Below are 23,581 nucleotides of genomic sequence, written 5' to 3' on the forward strand. Positions count from 1 at the left end.
GCCGCTGATGTGGCCGCACTCCTTGTTGAGTGTGCTGTGATGCCTTTTGGTATCGGTGTAGACCTTGATTTGTAGGCGGTGATGATGCAGGAACGGATCCAGCAACTAATTGTCTTGGGTGATACTTTACTCCCCATAGATGCTGGAAAATATGAGACAAATAGGGCTTCCGTTTTCCTAAAGGTGTTAGCCCGTCTAATATAAAGTTTGATGGCCCTTCGAACATCCAACTTGTGCCATCTTAGTTCTAGTGGGTGAGACCCCTGGGTACAAAAGTCTGGCAACGCAATGTCTTGAGATCTGTGGAAAACCATGTTCACCTTAGGTAAGAAGGCGGGATCTGGCCGGAGGACCACTCGGTTGGTGTGGAAAATGCATAAGTCCGGTCTTACTGATAAGGCTGAGAGCTCGGAGACCCTCCTTGCTGATGTGATTGCTGTGAGGAAAGCCGTCTTTAGTGATAACAGACGTAGCGGTATCTCCCGCAAGGGTTCAAAGGGAGGCTCCGTGAGGGCCTCCGTGAGGGCAGATCCCATGTGGGGAAACGGTGTATAGTAGGAGGTCTGATGTTCGCTGCCCCTCTAATAAAATCCCGAATCCATGGATGCTGGGAGATTGGAGTAGAAAAGTCCATCTTAAGTATTGTGGCAATAGCCGCCGTCTGTCTGCGAAGTGTATTTGGAGCTAATCCCTTATCCAAGCCGGCTTGCAAGAACTCCAGGATCTGGATCACTGATGGCGATTGAGGATCCTGATTGCGACCTCTGCAGAAGGAGCAGTAGGCCCTCCAGGTAGCTTGGTAAATTCGTGTCGTGGAAGGACGGCGTGCTGCTTGGATGGTGGATATCACTTTATCCGGAACCCGTTCCTTCCTTAATCTGTCCCCCTCAAGTGCCACATGGCAAGACTCCACCACTGGGGGTCTGGGTGGCAAATTGACCCCTGCATCAGAACCACCTTGTGATGCGGGATGCGCCAAGGGGGGGAAATTGAAAGGTCCATGAGGTCCGCAAACCAAGGGCGTCTGGGCCAGTGAGGAGCCACCAGAAGAATCTCTGCTTGTTCTTGCAATAGTTTGTGTATTACTCTCGGTATTAGGCAGACAGGGGGAAATGCATACAGTAGTCCCTCCGGCCACGGGCAGGTTAGAGCATTGATCTGTTCCGCTCCTGGAGATGGGAACCTTGAGAAGAACCTCGGTAAGTGGCTGTTGTGGCAAGTGGCGAATAAGTCCACTTCCGGAGTCCCATATTTGTGCACGATGTCCAGAAAAAGATCTGAGCTCAGGCTCCACTCTGTCGGGTCTATAGTGGTCCGACTGAGCCAATCCGCCTGTATGTTTGAGGTGCCGGATATGTGCTCCGCTCGTAGGGATGCGAGATGTTGCTCTGCCCACCTGAACAGGGACTGAGATTCTCTCATCAGGCGACCCGATTTCGTGCCGCCTTGATGGTTGATGTGCGCCCTTGTTGCCACATTGTCTGTAAGTATCAGTACGTTTTGGCCCCTCACCAGACCCGTGAAGTGTCTGAGAGCCAGGTGGACCGCTCTGAGTTCCAAGTAATTGATGTTGGGACCTGCGAGATCCTCTGGACTCCATAGTCCCTGGGCCACCCCTACCTTGGAGTGAGCTCCCCAACCTGAGAGGCTCGCGTCCGTTGTTATTGTTATCTCTTGTTGTAGCAGGAACGGCGACCCCTGATGTAGGGCTGACGACCTCCACCATGGGAGCGATCGGCGCACCTCTGGTGAAATTGTCACCAATCTGGAGGAGTGGCTGGTTCGGTTCTGTTGAAAAGGAATGAGGAACCACTGCAGTGGCCTGGCATGAAGCCTGGCCCAGGGAACAATGTCTATGCAGGATATGAGGACTCCCAACAGTTGGGACAGGAATGCTAGTGTTGCTGTACGGCTGCGTTGTAATTCTGTGATCAACGCTTTGACTTTGTCCTAGCGCTCTGAAGACAGGAAGACTTTGCCCGTCATGGTGTCTATGTTGGTACCTAGGTGGGGTAAGTACCTGGTCGGTATGAGATGACTCTTTTGGTAATTGATTGAGAACCCCACATCCTCCAAGGCTTCCATAGTCTCCAACAGGTCGTGATGTGCACGACTGGGGCTGCTGGACAGTATGATGATATCGTCCAGATACGCCATCAGGCGTAGAGGACGTATCCTGAGCTCTGCGGTGAGAATGTCCAACAACTTTGTGAACGTTCTGGGAGCTGACGATAGGCCAAAGGGCATGGCCCTGTACTGAAAATGGTGGTTTTCGAAACAAAACCGGAGGTATTTCCTGGAATCTGGATGCACTGGGACATGGAGGTATGCCTCTTTGAGGTCTATTGACGTCAACCAGTCCTGTTGACGTATTGCAGCCAGTATAGTCCTTAGAGAGTGCATCTTGAACCTGCGGTATTTTATGTATAGGTTCAACTGCTTCAGGTTGAGTATGAGGCGGCAACCCCCTGAGGCCTTGGGTACTATAAACACGATGGAATAGTACCCCTGCTTCTCCTGGTGTGGTGGAACCTTCTCGATGGCATTGATTTGAAATAGATGATGAATCTCTTGGTAAAGGAGGTTGCGCTTGTGGTTGTTGGAAAGTACCGGGCATTCCAGAAATCTGTTTGGAGGTTTCTGGGTAAACTCTAGGGTGAGTCCCTGAGTTATAGTATTTATAGCCCAAGTGTCGGTGGATATAGATGCCCAGGAGGCGGTGAAGTGCTGCAGCCGTCCTCCTATGGGAACTGTCCTGGTAAAGTCATTTGTTCCTTCTAAAGCCTCCTCTATTGGAACCTCTATAGGCCTTCCTTGTTTGTTGGAACTGCCTGTTCCTGTCTCCAAAGTTACCCCTGTCCCCTCTGTAGGACGGTTGGGAGTAAGACCCCTGGGTATATGATCTTCCAGCCTGGGGTGCAGTGGAGGAAGATTCAGCCCGAAAGGGCTGGCGTCTAAAATATGGAGTGGTGCGTCTTTCCTGCCTTCTGTAGGTTCTAGGCATGATTTTCTTCTTATCCTTGTCCTCCACAAGGACCTTGTCAAGAGATTCCCCAAACAATCTTGTCCCATCAAATGGGGCCGAGGCTAAACGCCCTTTGGATTTGGCGTCAGCTTGCCAAGTCCGGAGCCAGAGTAAGCGGCGGGATGATTGGTTTGCTGCTAGGGCTCGTGAGGAGAAACGAGATGCTGACAGAGTGGCGTCCGCCGAAAATTCCGCAGCAGCTAGCAACTTGTTAAGGTCCTGCCTTAAGCGACCCTCTTCAGGTCCCAGCTTCGAGATCATTTCCTGGAGCCAAAGGACCGAAGCCCTGTTAAAAAATGAGGCTGCTGAAGCCGCTTTAAGGGCCCATGCCGACATCTGGTGAGCTTTTTTATTTATTCCCTCTGCCCTCCGGTCCTCCGGTTTTAGGCCATCTGCCACATCGGAGGGTACTAATGCATTAGATACTAGGGCTGCAATTGGAGCATCCACCGATGGAAATTCCAGCAACTTTTCCAATTCTGGCTCAAATGCGTAAAACTTACGCTCGGAGGCTGTTGGGCCTAGAGCAGCTGCTGGATATTGCCAAGGCCTCTGAACATTGTCCAAAAAAAGTTTAGGAGCTGGTATGAGGTCAGCATCCCTTTGGAGCTCCGTGAGCACCCTCGAGGCCGGTGGAGGAGCTGATGCTGGATCTTTGGACTTCTCAGGAGCGCCCAGAGCCACAGCCATCTTTGCCTTATTCAGCAGTACCCGAAAGATAGAGGGCCTAAAGAGACCTGTATATGTTGGTGGTTCCGGGGGTGCCCCCTCATCCTCAGATAGGCCATCATCTGGCTCTGAGCCCTGTCCTCTAAATGCAGGATCTTCTAGAAAAGAATCATGAGCAGGGGACGGGGGAGCTGGGGCTGCCCAGATATTCCTCTGCAGTGAAGGAGGAGGAGGAGGATGTGGAGAGGCAGGGGGTGCATTTGCTTGCTGTACTCCAGTTACTATGCCATGCGAATATGCTGAAGCGATCATATCTTGCAAGGCTGGTGGTAAGTGTTGCCAGGTATCCGGTGAGGATCTGAGCCCTGCAGCTGTTGGGGTAAACGTGGCTGTAGGTTGTGGTGCCATGTGCCATGCGGGAGAAGCGGAAGATGGCCTGGTAACCTCAGGTCTTATTGATTCCGCCACCTGGGATGGGCCCCCAAACCTATCCGGTGACCAGTCTTTGTCTGTGGCCAAACCAATTCCCTCAGGAAGTCTTGGGGGGGGAGTCCCGGTTATTATATTCCCAGTCTGACCTGGCATCGATGACAAAGCGGCATTGCTCTGTTTCTGAGCCTCTAATTGCTCTTCCAATGCCTTAATCCGACGCTCGGCCTCTCTTAAGCCAGATGAGGACTGAGAGGTTTTCGATTTTGCCTTAGAGGAGTGTGTTTTCTCCTTGGCCTTTACAGTTGATGGCTCTGTTGTCCCCTGCTGTGGAAGATCAGCCATTGGGAATGAATCTGAGCCTCCAATAATGCAAAGTGCAGAGAAACCTTTTTTGCTGCGTAACAAGTTTTAACCGAGTAAAAAAGATGGCCACCGCCAATAGAGGGCAGCCTTTTCCTGTGAAGGATAGGATATCCGCTTCCTGCCTCTCTAGGGATGAGTCAGGCTCTCCGTTAGTCCTCCGACTCTGGTGGGCGGAAGTCGACCTCTGTGGGTCTGCCCCAAAGATGGCGGCCTCCTGTATAGCGCGCCATGGCTCTAATGGCCGCGCCCTTAAATTGGCCGTTTCAAACGGCAACGGGGATCGGCCGAATGCTCCGTTCCTGGGCGGCGTTTTTTGGCGGGAATTTTGAAAACTCCGGTTTGCCCTGGCCCATTTTGCGAAAAAATCGCATCCTCAGAGGTATGGCCGCGCAGGCCGGGGACCTCCGTTGCTGGCGAGTTGTGGCGGGAAATTCGAATCTCCTTCTTCCTTGTCTTGAGAAATCGCTCCAAAAGACGGTATGGCCGCGCAGGCCAGGGACCTCTTTCGCTGGCGACACCCGGTCTCGGGAGCTGTACCCACGCAGGGAAGAGGCTCCGACCTGGGAAGACTTTTTAAGGGCAATGCTCCACAGAGCAGGGGCCCAATCCCGCCGAGGTGAGCTGCTCCATGAATCTGAAAAACAGAAAGAGAAAAAGAATTATTAGTAATAAGACATATTCTTTAATAAAACAATTAAAAGTGCTAAAACATCAATAAAAAACTGCTCCTAGACTCCAAGAGTCCTAGGAGGAAAAACTCATGTGTCCCTACACTATGACTGAGTTTTTTAGACTGACCCAGGTAGGGCAGCATGGGGGTTGGACCAGTAAATTATGCTAATTATTAACTCAGTCCCTTCCAGCTAGGCTGAAGATTAACCCATGTTGGACTCTCCGAAGCAGTGCAAGTGGAGAATGGGAGCTCCAGGGCGGAGGCACTGGCAGCTGCAGCGCCCTGCCCGGCTGGCGCTTCCCTGGCGGCGCTGGCAGGTGAGCTTTGGGGCCCGGCGGGAGTGCACCGGCAGTGGGAGGACGCCGACAGCAGCAGCACTGGGCAGTAGCCACGGGGGCGGCAGCTGTGAGTGGGAATTCCAGAGTGGAGGCACCAGCAGCTGCAGCGCCCCGCCTGGCTGGAGCATCCCAGGCGGCGGCAGGTGAGCTTTAGGGCCCAGCGGGAGGGCGCCGGCAGCGGGAGGGCGCTGGCAGCAGCAGCACTGAACAGTAGCCACGGGGCGGCGGCTGTGAGCAGGAGCTTCTGGGTGGAGGCATTGACGGCAGCGGCTGGACCTGTTTCTGGACGCCATACATACAAATCCAATAAATAATAATAATAAAGAGAGATAGAGTGAAAGAGAGAAAGCAAGCAAGAGAGAAAGAGAGAGTGGGAGAGAAAGAGGACGAGAGAAAGAAAGCAAGAGAGAGAGAAAGTGTGTGTGAGAGAGAGAAAGCAAGAGAGAGAAAGAGAGAGGAGAGAGAGAAGTGACAGTAAAAAGGGGAGAAAAAAAAGAAAGAAGTGACTCTTGAATTAAAGCATATGATAAAAAGCACCCAGAGAATAAGAGAGAGAGAAATCCTAGCCCTCACCTGTTTTTGCAAATGGTTCAAGAGTGTGTATACACACACGGGGGGGGGAGACAGGGATGGAAAAAGAGAGGAGAGTGTCATTTTGTGTCATTTTGGTCGGTGGTGTGCCCCAGGATTTTGTAAATGTAAAAAATGTGCCGCAGCTCAAAAAAGGTTGAAAATCACTGATCTAAACTATATAAAACCCCGTATTAAAAGAAACCCAATTAATATAAAGCAGTCATAATCCCATACATATATACCATTCGTACATTTTGGCCCTGTCAGTTGTTAGTTCATGGCCCCCCAAGCCTGCGGGCAAAGCCAGGTCTTCGTGGTCTTACTGGAAGGCCAGTAGGATGGGAGCAGTATGGGGGGGTGGAGCCAACTGTGGAGCAGGGTGGACGGTGTGGAGCCAAGATCCGTCTAACACCACCACTCTTTAGGTATCGATCGGTCCTTTGGGGGCCACAGATCCTGCGTGAAAGGATCTGAAGACAAGGGGGTACTGTTAGTCTGGTTTCTGGAGCGGCGGCTTGACCGACAAAGCGGTTCCCCCCCCCCCGGAAAGATCATGTGCCTAAGAAATAGGAGCATCATGGCGGCCTAGAGTACTCCCGGTTGGAGAAGATTGAGCAATAATCTAGCGAGGGCGATCATGGTGACAGATCTGGCTTTAATACACACCAGGAGTGGATGGACATTGTAAATGAACCAGTGAGTTAACCTTTAGGAATTGCACTATTTCAAATCTCAAAATTGCTGCAAGGGTCTTATCCAGTTCCTGTTCCAGTTCTGATTGCACCTGTTCCTGTCAATCTGTTCCTAATAAAAAGAAATCTTGTTTTAAGAACAAATGTCTGCGCTCTCAATCCATCACCTCCAGGATGATTTAATGTTCAAAAGGACATTAATTACACTCATCCTAACACCTGTTAGTGACTACTTCATCTTCAACAACAACTCATGAGCACGTAACAGAGAGGGGTGGGGTCAATGGCTGCAGTGCCATAGGGCTCCCTCGCTCTCACAAGGGAAGCCCCAAATCCCCACTGTCCAGGGTTCTTCTGAACAGGGCCCAATCCTTCCTGCAGGGGAGGAGGCACAGGGGACGCTTCCAGGGGCCTGGTTGGGGGCCAGCATGCCCTCCCAGGCGAACCGTCTCAGTCTCGTGCCGGCAGTGGTGTGAGGTCAGCCAGGCCGCCATGTCTGGCCAACGTAGCTGTGCAAGACAAAGCAATGCAGATATTGAAGAAGCCTGGAAACATCGGGAATGAGAATCGATTCTAAGCGTTGGCGAAGTGCAGAAATGCTTTAAGGGATGAGCTGGTGAGTGTGGAGAGACGGAGGAGACCTTAAATGACTATTTCCCCCTGGAAGCAGAAATGCCGCTAAATAGTGCGGAAGCAGCTGTTTGGTTACGGGGCGATTAGCGGAAAGCTGTAATTGTAGCAATCACCTGGAATTGTTGTTTTTCCTTTTTTGTTCTTCAAGGATATTTAAAGATTTTAAAAATTTGGAGCTTCAATTTGGATTTTATTTGGATTTAATTAGGTATTTTTTTCTTCTGATGATGTCACTTCCCTTTGTAACAATTGAAGAGAATAATTAACTATGATAATATACTGATACCTTCTGGTCGGAGGAGCTTTTACAAGGAATTTTTACGATGCATATTCATACCAGATGTTTCTACATTTGTTCTTTGCTGGAAGGATTGAAGCTGCCTGTTATTCATTTACACTGTGGAAAGAACGTTGTGCCCAGCTTTATTTCAGATAAGGGCCAATTAGAAGAAATCTTTTTGAAGTTGGGAGGTGATATAGTTTGAAGAATATGCTGGTTAATCCCATTGGAGATAGACTGGAGACATATTGGATAACCTCAGTGGAGACAGATTTGAGACTGATTGTGTAATCTGGGCAAGTATGGATTAAGGAATACGAAATGGAAATATGGGTGCTGATAGGATTTCTACAGAAGAAGATTTTTACTAAAGGATTTAAATGAAGACTTAAAAACTCTTAAATGGATCTTTAAATTGGACTTTATTATATGAAAAATGTAATGAAATGTTTAGGAACAAATTATTTTAATGGAGGGGGAATTAATTAAAGATTTAGATTTTAATTGAGTTGAATTGAATGTTTAACTAAGACATTTGAGACTTATAAAATTTTCTTGGTGGGAAAAATTTTGAAATAATGAAATATTATTGTTAAAAGAGAAATTGAAAATGGTTAGGTTTGATACGGTTGTTTAGCTTTAATGATTAATGTAAAGATTAAGATTTTAATTGAGTTGCATATGAAATAATGATCAACTAAGTTACTTTTTGAGATGTATAAAATTATTTCAACGGGAAAAAATTTAGAATAATGAAATAATATTATTAAAAATGAAATTGAATTGAAATGTTTAGGTCTGGTAGGATGATTAATAATAATGACTAATGTGTAAAGATTAATTTGGTTAATATTGTTGTTGGTTCAAATATATAGATGAGAAGGACTATGAAATTATATAAGTAAATGAACTATAAGTAGATAAACTATGATGAATACAAAAAGAAACAGCATGGAAATAGAAAACATTCTTCATGATATTTGCTGATATTTTTTAAAAAGTTAAAGAAAAGGGAATAATGATAACTAGAAATATTTATTATATTTTTAATTTGGAATATGATTATTAAATTTAATTTAATGATCCTTTTTTTCCCCTTTTTTCTCTTCCTTCCTTTTTTTTCAGAATGGGGTATATATTCTATTGGATTGAACGTGTTATAATCAGAGTAGAGCAGATGATTCCACTGGGTTTACAGTGACTTGTCTTTCTTGCTTTTTTAGAATAGGATATGATTGATGTTTCTATTAGATTGAAAGTGTCATAATTAGAATAGGGCAGATGATTTCACTGGATTTACAGTGATTTTTCCCCTATAGAAGAACCGTTGTACCTACCTGAACGGTCTTCTCAGTGCACTGGAAGGAGAGTCCAACATGGGTAATACTCCAATTCTATTGGTAGAGACTGAGTTAAAAATTTACATATTATTTTAGCACCGCCCCCTCTGCTCTTCCCATGAGCCAGTTTTAAAAACGAAAGAACTATAGTAAGAGGATAACCAATTTTTATTGTTAACACTAATAACTGACTAACTGCATACTCCGGCGTCCCTGCACCCCAACTAAACCGGGTGGGTTTGGACTCTCCTTCCAGTGCACTGAGAAGACCGTTCATGTAGGTACAACAGTTCTTCTCCATTGCATCTGGAAGGAGAGTCCAACATGGGATATACCAGAGATTTACTGCCCATGGGAGGGAGAAGGTCTTGTCAGGGACGTTGGAGATAAACAAACTCGTTGTAACACACGTCTCCCAAATGCCGCCTCTGCGGAGGCGAAGGAGTCCAACTTATAATGCCGTATGAAAGTTGACGGAGCTGACCACGTTGCAGCCCTACAGATGTCGTCTATGGACGCCTGGGTGGCCCAGGCTGCTGAGGTCGCTGCACTCCTTGTCGAATGAGCAGTCACTCCCGATGGAACCGGTTGCTCACGAGCTCTGTATGCATCCGCAATACAGTCCCTGATCCAACGACTAATGGAAACAGATGAAAGTCCAAGTCCCTTTTTATCTGACGAGAACGAAACAGTCTTTCCGTCTTTCGAAAGGTCTCTGTGCGTCTAATGTAAATCTTGACCGCACGGCGTACATCGATCTTATGCCATTGCAATTCTGATGGGTGATTGCCATGGGTACAAAAATCAGGCAGGATGAGCTCCTGTTTCCTGTGGAACTCAGAGTTTACTTTTGGTATAAAGGAAGGGTCCAACCTCAGCACCACTCGGTCTGGGTAAAAGATACAAAGGTCAGGGCGTACTGATAACGCAGCTAACTCTGACACTCTCCGTGCCGACGTAATAGCCACTAAGAAGGCTGTTTTGATTGACAGCAGTCGTAACGATACTGATCTCAAAGGCTCAAACGGTGGTTTTGTCAAGGCCTTGAGGACCAATTGAAGGTCCCATGAGGGAAACCTCCGGATCGGTGGGGAATGTTGGTTCGTAGCTCCCCGTAGAAAATCCTTAACCCAAGGATGGTAAGCCAAGGAACGGACTCCCTCAACCTGTATCATAGTTGCGAGGGCTGCCACATGGCGTTTTAGTGTATTCGGGGCTAGGCCGCGATCGAGACCAGCCTGCAGGAACTCCAGAACCGTAATCACTGAGGCCTGTCCCGTATCAATTTGCTGTTTGTCGCAGAAACCGCAAAAGGCCGCCAACGTCGTCTGATAAATTCGGGAGGTAGATGGACGCCTTGCAGCCTGCATGGTGTCGATGACCTTCCCCGGTAGTTTTAATCCTCGTAGCCTGACCCGTTCAAGTGCCAAACGGTCAGTTGAAGCCACTGTGGATCTGGATGTTGTAGGTTCCCCTGGCTGAGGGAGATCATCTGGTCCGGAATCCTCCAAGGGGTTGACACCAACAATGCCACTAGGTCGGAGAACCACGGACGGCGAGGCCAGTGTGGGGCCACCAGCAATACCTCCGCTCCTTCCCTCAGGATCTTCTCCACCACTCTTGGGAGAAGAGGCGTTGGTGGAAACGCATAGAGTAGCCCTGGCGGCCAGGGTGTTAGGAGAGCGTTGACCTCCTCTGCGCCCGGCGCCGGAAACCTCGTGTAGAATCTCGGAAGTTGAGCATTCAGGGGACTGGCGAACAGGTCCACTAATGGAATTCCAAACCGCCTCACCACCTGTTGAAACAGGGCCGGATCCAGCCTCCACTCCGATGGATCCAAGGTGGAGCGGCTCAGCCAATCCGCCTGCGTATTGGATATTCCCGCAATGTGCTCCGCTGTCAGGGACCGCAGATGTTGTTCGGCCCAGCGGAATAGTGCCTCGGTCTCCTCCATGAGACGCTGCGACCGTGTGCCCCCTTGGTGGTTTAAGTGAGCTCTGGTCGCCACATTGTCCGCGAGCACTAACACGTGCTGTTGTTGAACCAGGGGAGCAAATGCCTTTAGTGCTAAAAACACAGCTTTTAATTCCAGAAAGTTGATGTTGACCAATGAAAGGTCCTCCGCTGTCCACAGACCTTGAGCCATGTGAACCCCAATGTGAGCTCCCCATCCGGTAAGGCTGGCGTCGATGGTCAAAATGACCTGATCCGTTACCCGGAAGGGGGATCCCCTGCTTATGGCTGCCGATGCCCACCATCTTAAGGACTCCTTGACCTTTCGTGGCAAGCAGACTCGCCTGTGGGAATGGCTCACCTTGATCCTCTGAGCAGGAAGCAGGAACCACTGCAGTTGCCTGATATGAAACCTGGCCCAGGGAACTATGCCAATGGCTGACACCAGAGTTCCCAATATTTTTGACAGCAGCGACAATGGTATTGGCCCCGTATGGAGGCCTGAAATCAACCGTTGGATGTTGTCCTGTCTTTCTGGTGACAACGACACTGTGCCCTCTAGCGTGTCTATAATGGCTCCTAAGTGTAATAGCTTGGTGGTAGGTACCAACTGGCTTTTCGCCACGTTGATCGTGAAACCGTGAAGTTCTAACGTGCGAACTGTCTCGTTGAGATCTCTCTCTGCCACTACCTGGGACCTGGACAATATGACTATGTCGTCCAGGTACGCCATCAGTCTGATGGATCTTGCTCTTAAGCTGGTGGTCAGTACGTCCAGGAGCTTGGTAAACGTCCTTGGGGCCGATGACAGGCCGAATGGCATGGCCCTGTACTGGTAGTGTCTGCCTTCGGTGAAGAATCTGAGAAATCTGCGATGGTCCGGATGGATAGGGACATGCAGATATGCCTCCTTGAGGTCGATGGATGTTAAAATGTCTCGGTGTCGTATGGAAGCCAGGATGGTCTGTAAGGAGTGCATCCTGAACCTTCGGTATTTTATGAATAGGTTCAGTTGCTTCAGGTTGAGGATCAACCTGCAGCCTCCCGAGGGTTTGGGGACGATGAAAATCATGGAATAAAATCCCCTGCCCTCGTCCTGTTGCGGGACCAATTCTATGGCTTGGATTTCCAACAGGTGTGAGATCTTTTGGCGTAATTGTAGTTTCTTTGCCATGTCCTTTAGTATGGGACAGCGTAGAAACCGGCTGGGAGGTGGTTGGATGAATTCTAGTCGAAGTCCATATGTGACTGTTGCTATGGCCCATTTGTCGGAGGATGTTGCCTGCCAAGCCGTGCAGAACTCCTGTAGTTTCCCTCCGATTGGCCGAGGGCCGGTCGCGTCATTTGGTGCGTTTGAACCCTCTTTGGGTGTTTCCCCGAAAGGGCCTCCTAGACTGGTGATAGCTCCTTGTCCTGTCCTGGAAGGAGCCGCGGTCACTCCTATAGGACTGTTGGCCATATTGTCCCTGGGAGAAGGACCGTTGGTTCTGAGGGGCCCCGGTGGAGGAATCCCAACGAAAGGACTGACGCCTTGAATAAGGAGTGAACCTCCTGTCCGGCCGCCTGTTAGCCCTAGGCAGTACTTTCCTCTTATCCTTGTCCTCCACTAAGACTTTCTCCAACAGGTCTCCGAAGAGTGTGGAGCCTTGAAAGGGCCCGGAGGCTAGGCGCCATTTAGATTTAAGATCCGCCTGCCAGTTTCGTAGCCACAGCAGGCGGCGCGATGACAAAGTGGTTGCCATGCTTCTGGCGGAGAACTTGGCCACGTGAAGAGTGGCGTCCGCCGAAAATTCCGTCGCCGCCAATAGCTTACTCAAGTCCTGGCGGAGACGCCCGTCCTCGGGCCCCAGGCGGGATTGCATTTCCTTGATCCACATGAGTGATGCGCGGTTGATGAACGACGCTGCCGCCGCTGCCCAGAATCCCCAGCCAGACATCTGGTGTGCCTTACGCAGCAGTGTCTCCGCTTTTCTCTCCTCTGGTCGTAAGCATTCTCCGGTCTCCGAGGGGACCAATGCGCTGGAGACAAGCGTTACGACCGGCTGGTCAATAGGGGGAAATTCGAGCAGCTTTTCCACCTCCTCGTCGAAGGTATAAAATTTCCTCTCGAGGTTGGACGGCCCCTGGGCTGCCGCTGGCTGTTGCCAAGGTCGTTTTACCCCTTTTACGAAAATGCCTGATGCAGGAAAATGGTCAGACTCGGGTTGAGGCTCATCTAGGAGAGAAGCTGAAGTCTGACCCGACTCAGCGGTTTCTGGAGCCTTTTCTGAGCCAGGCAGATTCATTACTTGCTTGGCCTTAGACAGTAAGGTTCTGAAGAGCGCTGGTTTGAACAGGCCAACAGAGGGGACTTGTTCGGGCGTAGTCTCATCCTCGGAAAAGCCATATTCTGGTTCACTGTCCTCAAATTGTTCCTGCTCTTCCAATAAGGAACCAAAACCCGAGGGGGGGGGTGCCGACCATGCACCTGGCGCTTGTTGAGGAGGCCCACCATACTGTTGCACTCCTGGAGCCATGCCCTGCGAGTACGCATTTGCGATAAGGTCCTGCAGGTCTGGGGGCAAATTCTGCCACGCCCCGGGCTGGGAGCGCAAGCCCGCCGCTGTGGGCGTAAAGGTGGCTGTTGGCCCCTGGAGGCCTCTTGTTGTCTGAGCTGCCGAGCCTGGCCTGGCCCAAGATGTGCTGGGCGAAGGCATGGCCTGGGGTAGGGGCAGAAACTGCCTATCCGGTGACCAGTCCCCTTCTGGTGTAACCCCTGTAGGCCCAAAGGTAGATGGGGGTGACATAGGGTCTGAAGGTAGCCTCTGAGTTAGAGGGAGACCCACTGGGGATGCCTGTAATGCTGCCTCCATCTTCTTTTCCAATGCTTTAATACGTTTCTCAGCCTCTTTAATGGAGGAGGAGGAGGCAGAAGAGTGTGACTTTGTTTTCTCTTTGGCCTTCCCTTTTGCCTTGTCCTTAGATGAGGCAGGGGAGCTGGGGACCTCCTTCCCTTGATGTTCCTCCATAGTACTCACGGCTGTTGTGTGATATGGGGACTTTCCTTCCAATATTAGCCCAGGATTATGGCTTTCTGACCACCGGTAGCTTGGATCTCGCTATCCTCGTCAGAATTACTCCAAAAATAGTGTCTTTAGCCTCCCTGGGCCCGCGCCTGCGCACTAGGGCAGATTCGCCCGTTCGCGCTTGTTTGCCGCCCGAAAAAAGCTTTTGCGCGCCAAAACGCGTCTTGCCGCTCCAGCCGCCTTCAAGATGGCAGCGCCCAGTTTCCGCGGCTTCTCGGGCCGCTGTCGGGCCCCTCCGTTGACCGGGGATGTCTTTCTGCCCCGTCCCGTCCTCCGGAGGGTGCCCGCACCCGTTGTGGGTCCTTTCGGGGCGCTTGGCGGTTTCTGCCGCTGCGGCCACCGCGGCGGCTCTAGCGGCCGCTCCGCTGACTTCCCAGTCAGCTGTGAGGCGCTCAGCTTCGTCCGCTTCGTGCGCTCGGATTTCAAGCCTCCCAGTGGGGGGGGGCGGACCCCCCCACCTTTGGCTGACAGCCCCGGTATGGTCTCGGAGACCAGGGATCCCCAGGCTGGGTGCTTCTCTACGGGGTGCTCCCACTGGGGGAAGGCAAACAACCCCTGAGAAGGTTCGTTGGGGGTGTTGTCCGCTGAGGACAGAGACCCCTGACCGTCTGATCCTCTTCAGTCTTCTGCATCTGAAACACAAAGGAGAGGATTAAAACGGTAACTACATGGCACCGGACCAGATTACCTCAGGGACCGCCTTCTGCTGCACGAATCCCAGCGACCAGTTAGGTCCCACAGAGTGGATCTTCTCCGGGTCCCGTCAACTAAGCAATGTCGCCTGGCGGGACCCAGGGGAAGAGCCTTCTCTGTGGCGGCCCCGGCCCTCTGGAACCAACTCCCCGCAGAGATTAGAACTGCCCCCACCCTCCTTGCCTTTCGTAAACAACTTAAAACCCACCTCTGCCGCCAGGCATGGGGGAATTGAGATCCTCTTTCCCCCTAAGCCTTTACAATTCTATGCATGGTATGTATGCATGTATGTTTGGTTTTTATATTAATTGATTTTTTATCATCAATACCAAATTACTATTGTACACTGTTTTATTGTCGCTGTTAGCCGCCCCGAGTCTCTGGAAAGGGGCGGCATACAAATCTAATAAATAAATAAATAAATGTTATAACATTTTATTCACTATTTTTCTTATTTTAGGTACTTAAACTCTTAAGCTACAACTCAGTATGTCTCTACTCTTAGACTGAGTTTTTAAAACTGGCTCATGGGAAGAGCAGAGGGGGCGGTGCTAAAATAATATGTAAATTTTTAACTCAGTCTCTACCAATAGAATTGGAGTATTACCCATGTTGGACTCTCCTTCCAGATGCAATGGAGAATAGGGTATGATGGTTTTATTGGATGGAAAGTGTTATGATTAGAGTAGGGATTACACTGGCTATACAGTGACTTTTTTCATTTTGGAATAGGGCATGATGATGGATTGAAAGCATTATAATTAGAGTAAGGAAGATGATTTAACTGGAATTAGTGACTTTTTCTTCTTCTAGAATAGGGTAGGATGATTCTATTGGATTGAAAGTCTCACGGATTGAAAGCCTTATAACTAGAGTGGGGTATGATGAATGTATGGAATATTTAGTTTTGTTTTTATTCTCCCTTTCTTTATCTTCTTTCTTATTTTTCCCTCCTATTTTTTAATCTTCTTTAATCTCTATTTTTATTTTGTATTTTTATTCATTAAAGGGAATTATTTTTAATTAGGTTCTTTTTAAATTTGGTTTATTTGGCGATATTTGGGATACACTATTTGGTGGGTTCTCCTATCTTGCCCCCTTTATATATATTTTAACTATCTTTTAGCAATGGTTGGTTTTAATTTAAATACTGTGTTGGAGGCAATTGGAAATTTTTGCTCCTTTTCTTTTTCCTTAATGTCCTTTTTCTTTTTCTCTTTTATTTTAAAGGGCATTTATTATGGAAGAGGGTTTAAAGCATACATAAAAATTGATATGGAGATTTTGAGAAAATTGAAACATTATGATCTAATTAATTTGATGTGGTTAAGAATAGTAACAGCCTAAAATGTATATTGGCTAACAGTTTTTTTTAAATTTCTTATCAAATAAGGAATTGGAATAGTTATTTTTTGTTCAGATGTCAAATGGCAAGGAGGTGGCATTGGTTAATCTATGTATACCAAAATTGCAAAAATGATATATTGTAATGTAACTTAAAATTAATGGCATCTTTTTTTCTGAACACATGATTGGAGAAGAAAAATACCCCGCCCCCCAAAAAAGAGCATGTAATAGGTACAAATTAAATGTAAATCGCTCCAAAGTTGACTGCAGAAAATATGACTTCAGCAACAGAGTGATCCATGCCTGGAACCTGACTCTGTTGTTTCTTCCCCTAACCCCAAGATCTTCAACCTTAAATTATCTACCGTTGACCTCTCCCCTTTTCTAAGAGGTCTGTAAGGAGCATGCATAAGCACACTATTGTGCCTGCCATCCCCGTCCTTCTGTTTTATTATCCTTTTTATCATTTCTTTATACTTTCCTATGTTGATACAAACTATAATTCTATACTTGTTTGACAAATATAACAAATAAACAAACAAATAAATAAATGTTAGTTTTAATTATACTGATATAATGGACAACAAACCCTACAGAACTACAATAATTTCTTTTGCCATTTACAGTTTCATAAAATCCTATAAATTTATGCTCATTGTTTATACTTAATTTTATTTCTTCTAGATAAACCAAATAAATTATGCCAATATTTAAATATATTTTCCCAAACACTAATATATTGCCAAACTAGAATATGTATTTTAAAAGACACTGTAATTAATGTTTTTAAAAAGTAAAAGTAGTGTATACTAAAAGTTTATGGCTTTTCCAAAGATGTTATTTTATAAGTACTATAATTAATCCACTTTTATAGTACCGTACTTCTATTTGGATAACTATATTTCTGAAATTCATCAAGTTACACTAAATTCAGTCTGTATTTGCAACTATTCTTGGAAAACTTTTTTTAAATTTTAATTGGGCAAAAAACTTTTACAAATATGTTAATATTTATTCTTTGAATATGTTCTGTGTGTACACTCCTGCAACATTTCAGTTAAGAAACTACAACCCTAAAGGGAATTAAAGGAAAGCTTTAATTTAGTGGTTTCTACAATGCTTCTCAGAAAGAACTTCATGGAAACATAAGATCAGTCTGATCCTATATATAAATCAGAGAGGAAGCAGTTTCACTCTTCTATTGATAGAAAGAACACCCAAGATAGCAGTCACTAATACCCAGTGTCTGGGTTTGTTTATCTTCTTTGTATCAATGTTGACAGCATGAACTATATTATCAATTCAACTTGAAATATGATTATTAAGGCAACTAATTTTCATTTGAAAAATAGAACAAAAGAGATTTAAAACAGCAACCACAAGTTTCCTGCTATTAATGCAAACTACCTGTAACACAACCATTTCACTACTTGGATGCTGGTGTTTGACCACAATAAAGACTTGATTTGATTTGATTTTTTATCATTATGAGAAAAAATGTTGCAGAAAAGCACTTGCTTCTTAAGCTCTATGCTATTATTTATTACATAGTTTGAAATTTGAAAAAACCTCAGAAAATACTTCAAAAGTGATTTGTATACTGTTTCAAATTTAGTTAAAATACTTCAATTAAATTTCCAAAACCAGCATCAATATATTTGTCCTTGTCCTCAATCACCAAACTCTTCCACAGCTTGCAAGATACCCCGATTATTGAAGTCTTAATTTCTGTGAGTCTAAAAATTGTAATTTAAGATCTTCCATTGAATAAAGATATGAAAGAAAAAAGTCTTCCCATCTCTTGGTCTGAATTAAGCTTTAAATTATCCTAGTTCAAAAATTTAAAAAACTAAAATGCTTAAGAAACTAAATCAGGAATATGAGGCAGGATCAAATCAGCCTATTCCAGGTTAATTAAACCATGATTTATCATTTCAAGAATGTCATTTAACCAGGTCATTTTTTATTAAATACATTGATTGAGTCAGGAAAAGATGTGGTTAAATACAGACTAAAAGTAAGTTACTCACGCAGTAATATTTTTTTATGAAGCCTCTGATATCCAAGATTAACTTGTTGTTAATCTGCATTGAGTAATTTAAAAGATTTTCATTACATCCTTCTGGATTGCAGCATAACACACTGGCCTTAAACTTTCCACCCTGGAGATAAAAAATTAAAATGAAAATTAAAATTTGGGTATACATATTGAAAGCAATTTTGCAATAGGATCTCATGCAAGAACACATTTTAAAAATATACAAAGTGATACCTCTATCTAAGCGTTTGTTGTTGACAGTTGATTTTACACACTACAATAAATACACTGATTATTATTGGAATATTTGCAAACTTAATACCCAAACATAATTTTCAATATATGTCTCAGAAATAAGACTAAAATAAATAAAAATTCATAATAAAGAAAATACTGTAGATGGCAGATAGGCTTTAAGACTCTCCTTCCTATTTCTGCTTAAAAATTGTACTTTTACGATCTAATCTAACAATGTCTGTACTAAAACATTACGTGATTCCAGGTGGAAAAAACTACAGAGCTTGCTATCTGCTCTTTTTACACTTAGACCATCTGTAAGTTGTCAAGCCTCAATGCAAATAACTATCTTATTATCTTCTATCTTCATGTACAGCTGTAATGAAACAAAGTCAAGGATTTACCAAGTATCGGCTGATCTCTGTCTGCCTTTTCGTCTCACTTGCTTCCAACAATTGCTTTGTTTTGATTAAAGAACATAGAACATCTGCTGCTGTCTAAATTAACTTAAAATAATTACTTTTAATTTAGATAAATAATTTATTTGCTTTAACTTTCAAGGTCTTCACTACCCTACAGTCTGCTAATTTGCCAATAACTACTGCATGCATAACATTGCAATAGAGTTAAATAGCTGGCTCTATTTCAGGTTCTGATCCAAGGTCACAGATATACTTTTGGCAGAACTTCTAAATGTGAGTTTACCAGATGCATCTTTATGTCTGATGTACAAAGACAGCAGGAAAGATAATATTTATAAAACTGATATATATAAAAGGAAAGAGAAATGTAAAAATACAAATAATTATGCAGCAAAAACATCTCTTCTAATAAGTTTATTTTAGAATAATTAGTATCATTTAAATAGAATGTATAACTGAGCAGTCTGAGATACAATATGAAATATTCTGCACAATTGCCAAAACAATAGGCAAAATTAATGTGAGGTTAATATATAAAAGCCCATTATTGAAACTGTAATATAGGGGTTTTTTTTCTTTTTCCTTAGTATTTGTCCAAAGCAGAAAAATTGTAAATACCATATACTAACCAAGTATTGAAAGACGTTATCATAAATATTTTCTGTCCCACATTTTGGACATGCAAACTTGAATTTCTTGCAATCTTTATATTTTTCTTCATCAGTTTGCTGAACTGGGCCACCAAACAAATCATATTTTTCATCTTTATGGTAATGTTGATGGACTTTGAATTGTGAGGGATCAATTCCTGTTAATAACAAATATATAAATTCAAAGTCTAAAGAAAGCAATTCTTTGCTACATCAGCTTCAAATGGGAGTTGCAAAATCCAAAATAGAGCTGAATTCTCAGTATGAGATACTTTTAAAAAAATACATTTTCTCATTTTAACCTAGAATAAAGATCTGAGCAATATGATGAAATTACCTACCTTTTCACACAAAACTGCTTTAAATAAAGCTAGCACAATGCATAATCTATCATGGGGAATATGCAACAGAACGTTTATGAACATGCTACTTCTAGAGAATAGATTTATTGCTATTTTCTAAAGTGACACAGAGAATTTTGAATGAAATTGTGCATCTTTATTAGGAAACAGAATGGCATCATTAAAATTAAAGAGAGAATATAAAAACCCATTAAAAGAAGTCTGGCTGAACTGTTACTAGATACTTTTTTTAAGACTACACAACTGCCAACTCAAGACTTCAATGCTATGGTCGATTTCATTTTGGCTCAGTAGTTAACAGCCTGTAGTTTCAACCTAATGCGGTTGTTAAAATTCTGCAGCATTTAAAAAGTCAGAAAAAGCACTTTTGATTACTAGGATCCAGAAAATTGTTCTTTTTTTAATGAGTATATTTGTTTTTGTACAAATATGTTTTGTGTTTAGAAATGTACAATAAACATCAGGATATCTTAAAATTCTCAAATAAAGAGTACTAATTTAACAGACAAGCATACAAAAAAATAATTTAGATAAATACTTCTTCAGAGTCAAACCATGTTTTCAAGAAAATGGTAATAGTAATATGCATTACTCAAAAACATTTGACAATATACATTCCATAAGCGTTTCTATTCCTAGTGATGAAAGAGAGGAATTTATTCCAGTTAGGAATAAAATTAGGAGTACTTTCTACAGAGTAAGAAAGTCCTTGCCAAACATACAACTTGTTTTAGTAAATATCACTTTGTTTAAATTGATTGATTTAATGATACTTATATTTGGCATTAAACCCTGTCTAATTTTATGAAATAAAAAAACTAGCCTTAAAAAGAATGTTCAATATTCAATTAAAATTATTTCACTGTTCATTAGCAGTGCAAACTACATACTACCTTTGCTGAAGCAATTATAAAAGCATTTTCATGCATATCACTATGACTTCTAATTCTATTCTGGAGTGTGGTTGATGAATTGAACTCTGAGAACTGGTGCCCATTTTATCTACTTAATGCTTTAGAAGGACATTGCCATAAAATATTATATATTCTTAAAGTATTATTAATAAAATGGATTGAAATTCTAATTATCAATCACACATAGGACTATGATAATTTTATTTATACACGCACGCACACCTTCAATAAATGCTAACTGAAACATTTTTGAAAATTATTTTCTATTGTAATATTTTAAATTCATTTTTTAAAAATAATATATTTATACTTCGGTTAATTTAATTAATAACCAGAGCAGCATAGGTAATCCTTTTGCTGTTAAAAAGCAACCAGGTACAGATTTAGTAGTAGAAATGTACTTATGTTAATGACATCCCATTAACAGCAATTAATGCCATAAAAACACAATCATGATCATGAGTCAATAAAGCATTTAAACAAAACAGAAAGGTAACCTGTTTTAGAAATATAATTTCAAATAAATAACATTGTATATCTATCACAGATTATTTCTTGTGTCCATTAATCTACTTTTGAACAATAATTTCAAAAAATTAAAAAATTAAGTTAGCTAATAGCACATTTCAAATTTACAGGACAAATTTGAATATCTAAACCCAGAAGATTTATTCATATGTATCTCATGGATGTCTCTGTCAAAATTCATTCCAATCTACTTTCTCACACATACTGTTTATAACTAATCAAATTATGGGAAGAGTGATTGTTTGCCTTACTATGGGAATGTAGGGCAAAGAATCACTTTAACCACAAACTGATGTTATTATGTTGGAAATTATTATAGTTTGCCATTTAATTGCAGTAAAAGCCCAATAATCCTTGATCTGATCACATATTGGGGAAAATATACAAATGCAAAATCACAATTAGTATATAATATTTGTTAAGTTATATAATAATTGCTACAATAATTATACATCAGTCATACATTTATTTCAAAATTCTATTTAGTCCCAATTGGCAAGATGATTCAATGCATTATTTCAAAAATTATCTATTTTAAAAATAAATAAATTGACTAAAAAAGCCTGACATCCATATATGCAAGTTTAAACTTAAACACTTTGTAGCTTACTTCATGAAATATTTTGAGAAACAAATTGAAAATGGTGTCTAGTGCTGCCATCTAGAGGTTTCCAGTCTGAATTTCTAAAAATAACTATTGTTTTTAAGTGCCTGGACCATGATTATTCACCCTACAAAGACTCAACAAAGGAATATTAAAATATGAAAATGCTTAGGATATACATAAGGGTTGCTATTTTGCAAATTGATTGTAACATTATACTCAATAGAAATATATTTATTTGGCTAAAACAAAACCAACCAACCAACAAATAAAGTTGTTTAACTCCAACTTTATTTAAAAATTGGGGGTAGGGGAGAATTGGTAATCATATGCTTACAAGCCCAATAGGTACTGCCCCACTGATCCTCAAAATTTAAACAAAATGTAATTTAAAATTTAAAGGGCTAAAATCCAAAATTAAATATGAGACGTCATAAAGTCTGTACTCATTTATATTATATTTATTTTAAATGAATGTGCTGCTTTTATTTTGTAGAAATAAAATAGATCCAGAAATGCCATTGCGCACAAGTGACAGCACTAATGCAATGAGCCTTGCGGAGTCCTGCTGTGAGCAGCTGCACTGATGGGACGCATCTCGTGGCGGAACTACTGCTCACATGTGCAGGGCAACAAGCCTCATGAAGACCCATTTCTGGCAGAGTTTGGGGGAGAGAAAAAAGCCAGGATCTCTGCTGCTTCTACTTTTGTTGTGTGCAGCCAAAAGTTTGCAAAAGGCAAGAAGGTGCCAACCCGTACTCGACCCTCATGTATTAATCCCTTTCTCGGCCTATTACCCAAGTGACTCTCTCCTCTTGCTGGAATACCTTGCAAGCGAATTCACCCACATTTCACCATGAACCACCCTGCTCCTGACTACAGGCAAAGCTAATGTAGGAAGAAACTGCAGCTGTACCTCCAGTCACACCTGCTTGCTGGACTTGAGTATTCTCAGCAAGCACTAGCAATGCCTTTTGCAGCAGCAGAGGCCAGAACCAAAACACCATTTTTGGATTCCCCTGGGATACTGAACTGCCCTGAAAGGTTAAAAAAAAATTAAGACACCCCCACACCCCACACCCAAAATAATAAGCCTTGGTGTTTATTTCAGAGGTCAAAAGAAATTTTTGGGGAAACTCAGTAGTTAAAAATGACTATCCTATTAATTATGTTTTCAATAATGAAAGACTCCTCTGAAATCAAACTATTCACTGAAAGATCAATCATCCCTGCTATAACCCAAAACTGGTTCGAATGCATCTGCAAAAAGATATAAAAGTCAATAGTAGCCTGTACAAGTTCACATCATTCGCATTATAGGTCCTTCTTCAAATGCAATACATACAAACAAACATTTTTAGTGGGACTTACCTAAGTTTATCCCTTTCAACAAACAAGCTAGATTTCTCCAATTAGCATAAAGTTTGATATCCTGGCTGAAAATTCAAATATATCATATCTGGAGGTCACGAGATTAGGATAGTCTGAACAAAGCTATAATATTCTAACTAAATAACCTTCACATTATCTAATACAAAATCTTTCCAAAGAAATGTGGATTAAATTGGTTTGGATTTCTTAATACAAAATTAACCTTTAAAGTCAGTAATGATACAGGATTTAACATCATGATTTCTATTTAAAATATCAAGCTGCATTTGGTTTATAATTACTTTATAACCAAAGCACTGATTAACCAAAAGACCCGTTGTACCTACCTGAACGGTCTTCTCGATGCACTGGAAGGAGA

At 43.3% G+C, this 23,581-nt stretch overlaps 1 protein-coding gene across 3 annotated transcripts in view; it reads right to left on the reverse strand.

The window, feature by feature from the left end:
• POLA1 (DNA polymerase alpha 1, catalytic subunit) overlaps positions 1 to 23,581 on the reverse strand; it is an 801,468-nt gene that overhangs the window by 453,371 nt on the left and 324,516 nt on the right. For all 3 annotated transcript variants that reach the window (XM_070750673.1, XM_070750672.1, XM_070750674.1), the window contains exons 33-34: positions 19,403 to 19,581; positions 18,107 to 18,238 (exon numbers count right to left, since the gene is read on the reverse strand). In XM_070750673.1, coding sequence (XP_070606774.1) covers positions 18,107 to 18,238; positions 19,403 to 19,581 — 311 coding nt within the window. The remainder of the gene's footprint in view (positions 1 to 18,106; positions 18,239 to 19,402; positions 19,582 to 23,581) is intronic.

Source organism: Erythrolamprus reginae, chromosome 4 (genome assembly GCF_031021105.1).
Source record: "Erythrolamprus reginae isolate rEryReg1 chromosome 4, rEryReg1.hap1, whole genome shotgun sequence".
In the NCBI taxonomy this organism is placed as follows: Eukaryota; Metazoa; Chordata; class Lepidosauria; order Squamata; family Dipsadidae; genus Erythrolamprus; species Erythrolamprus reginae.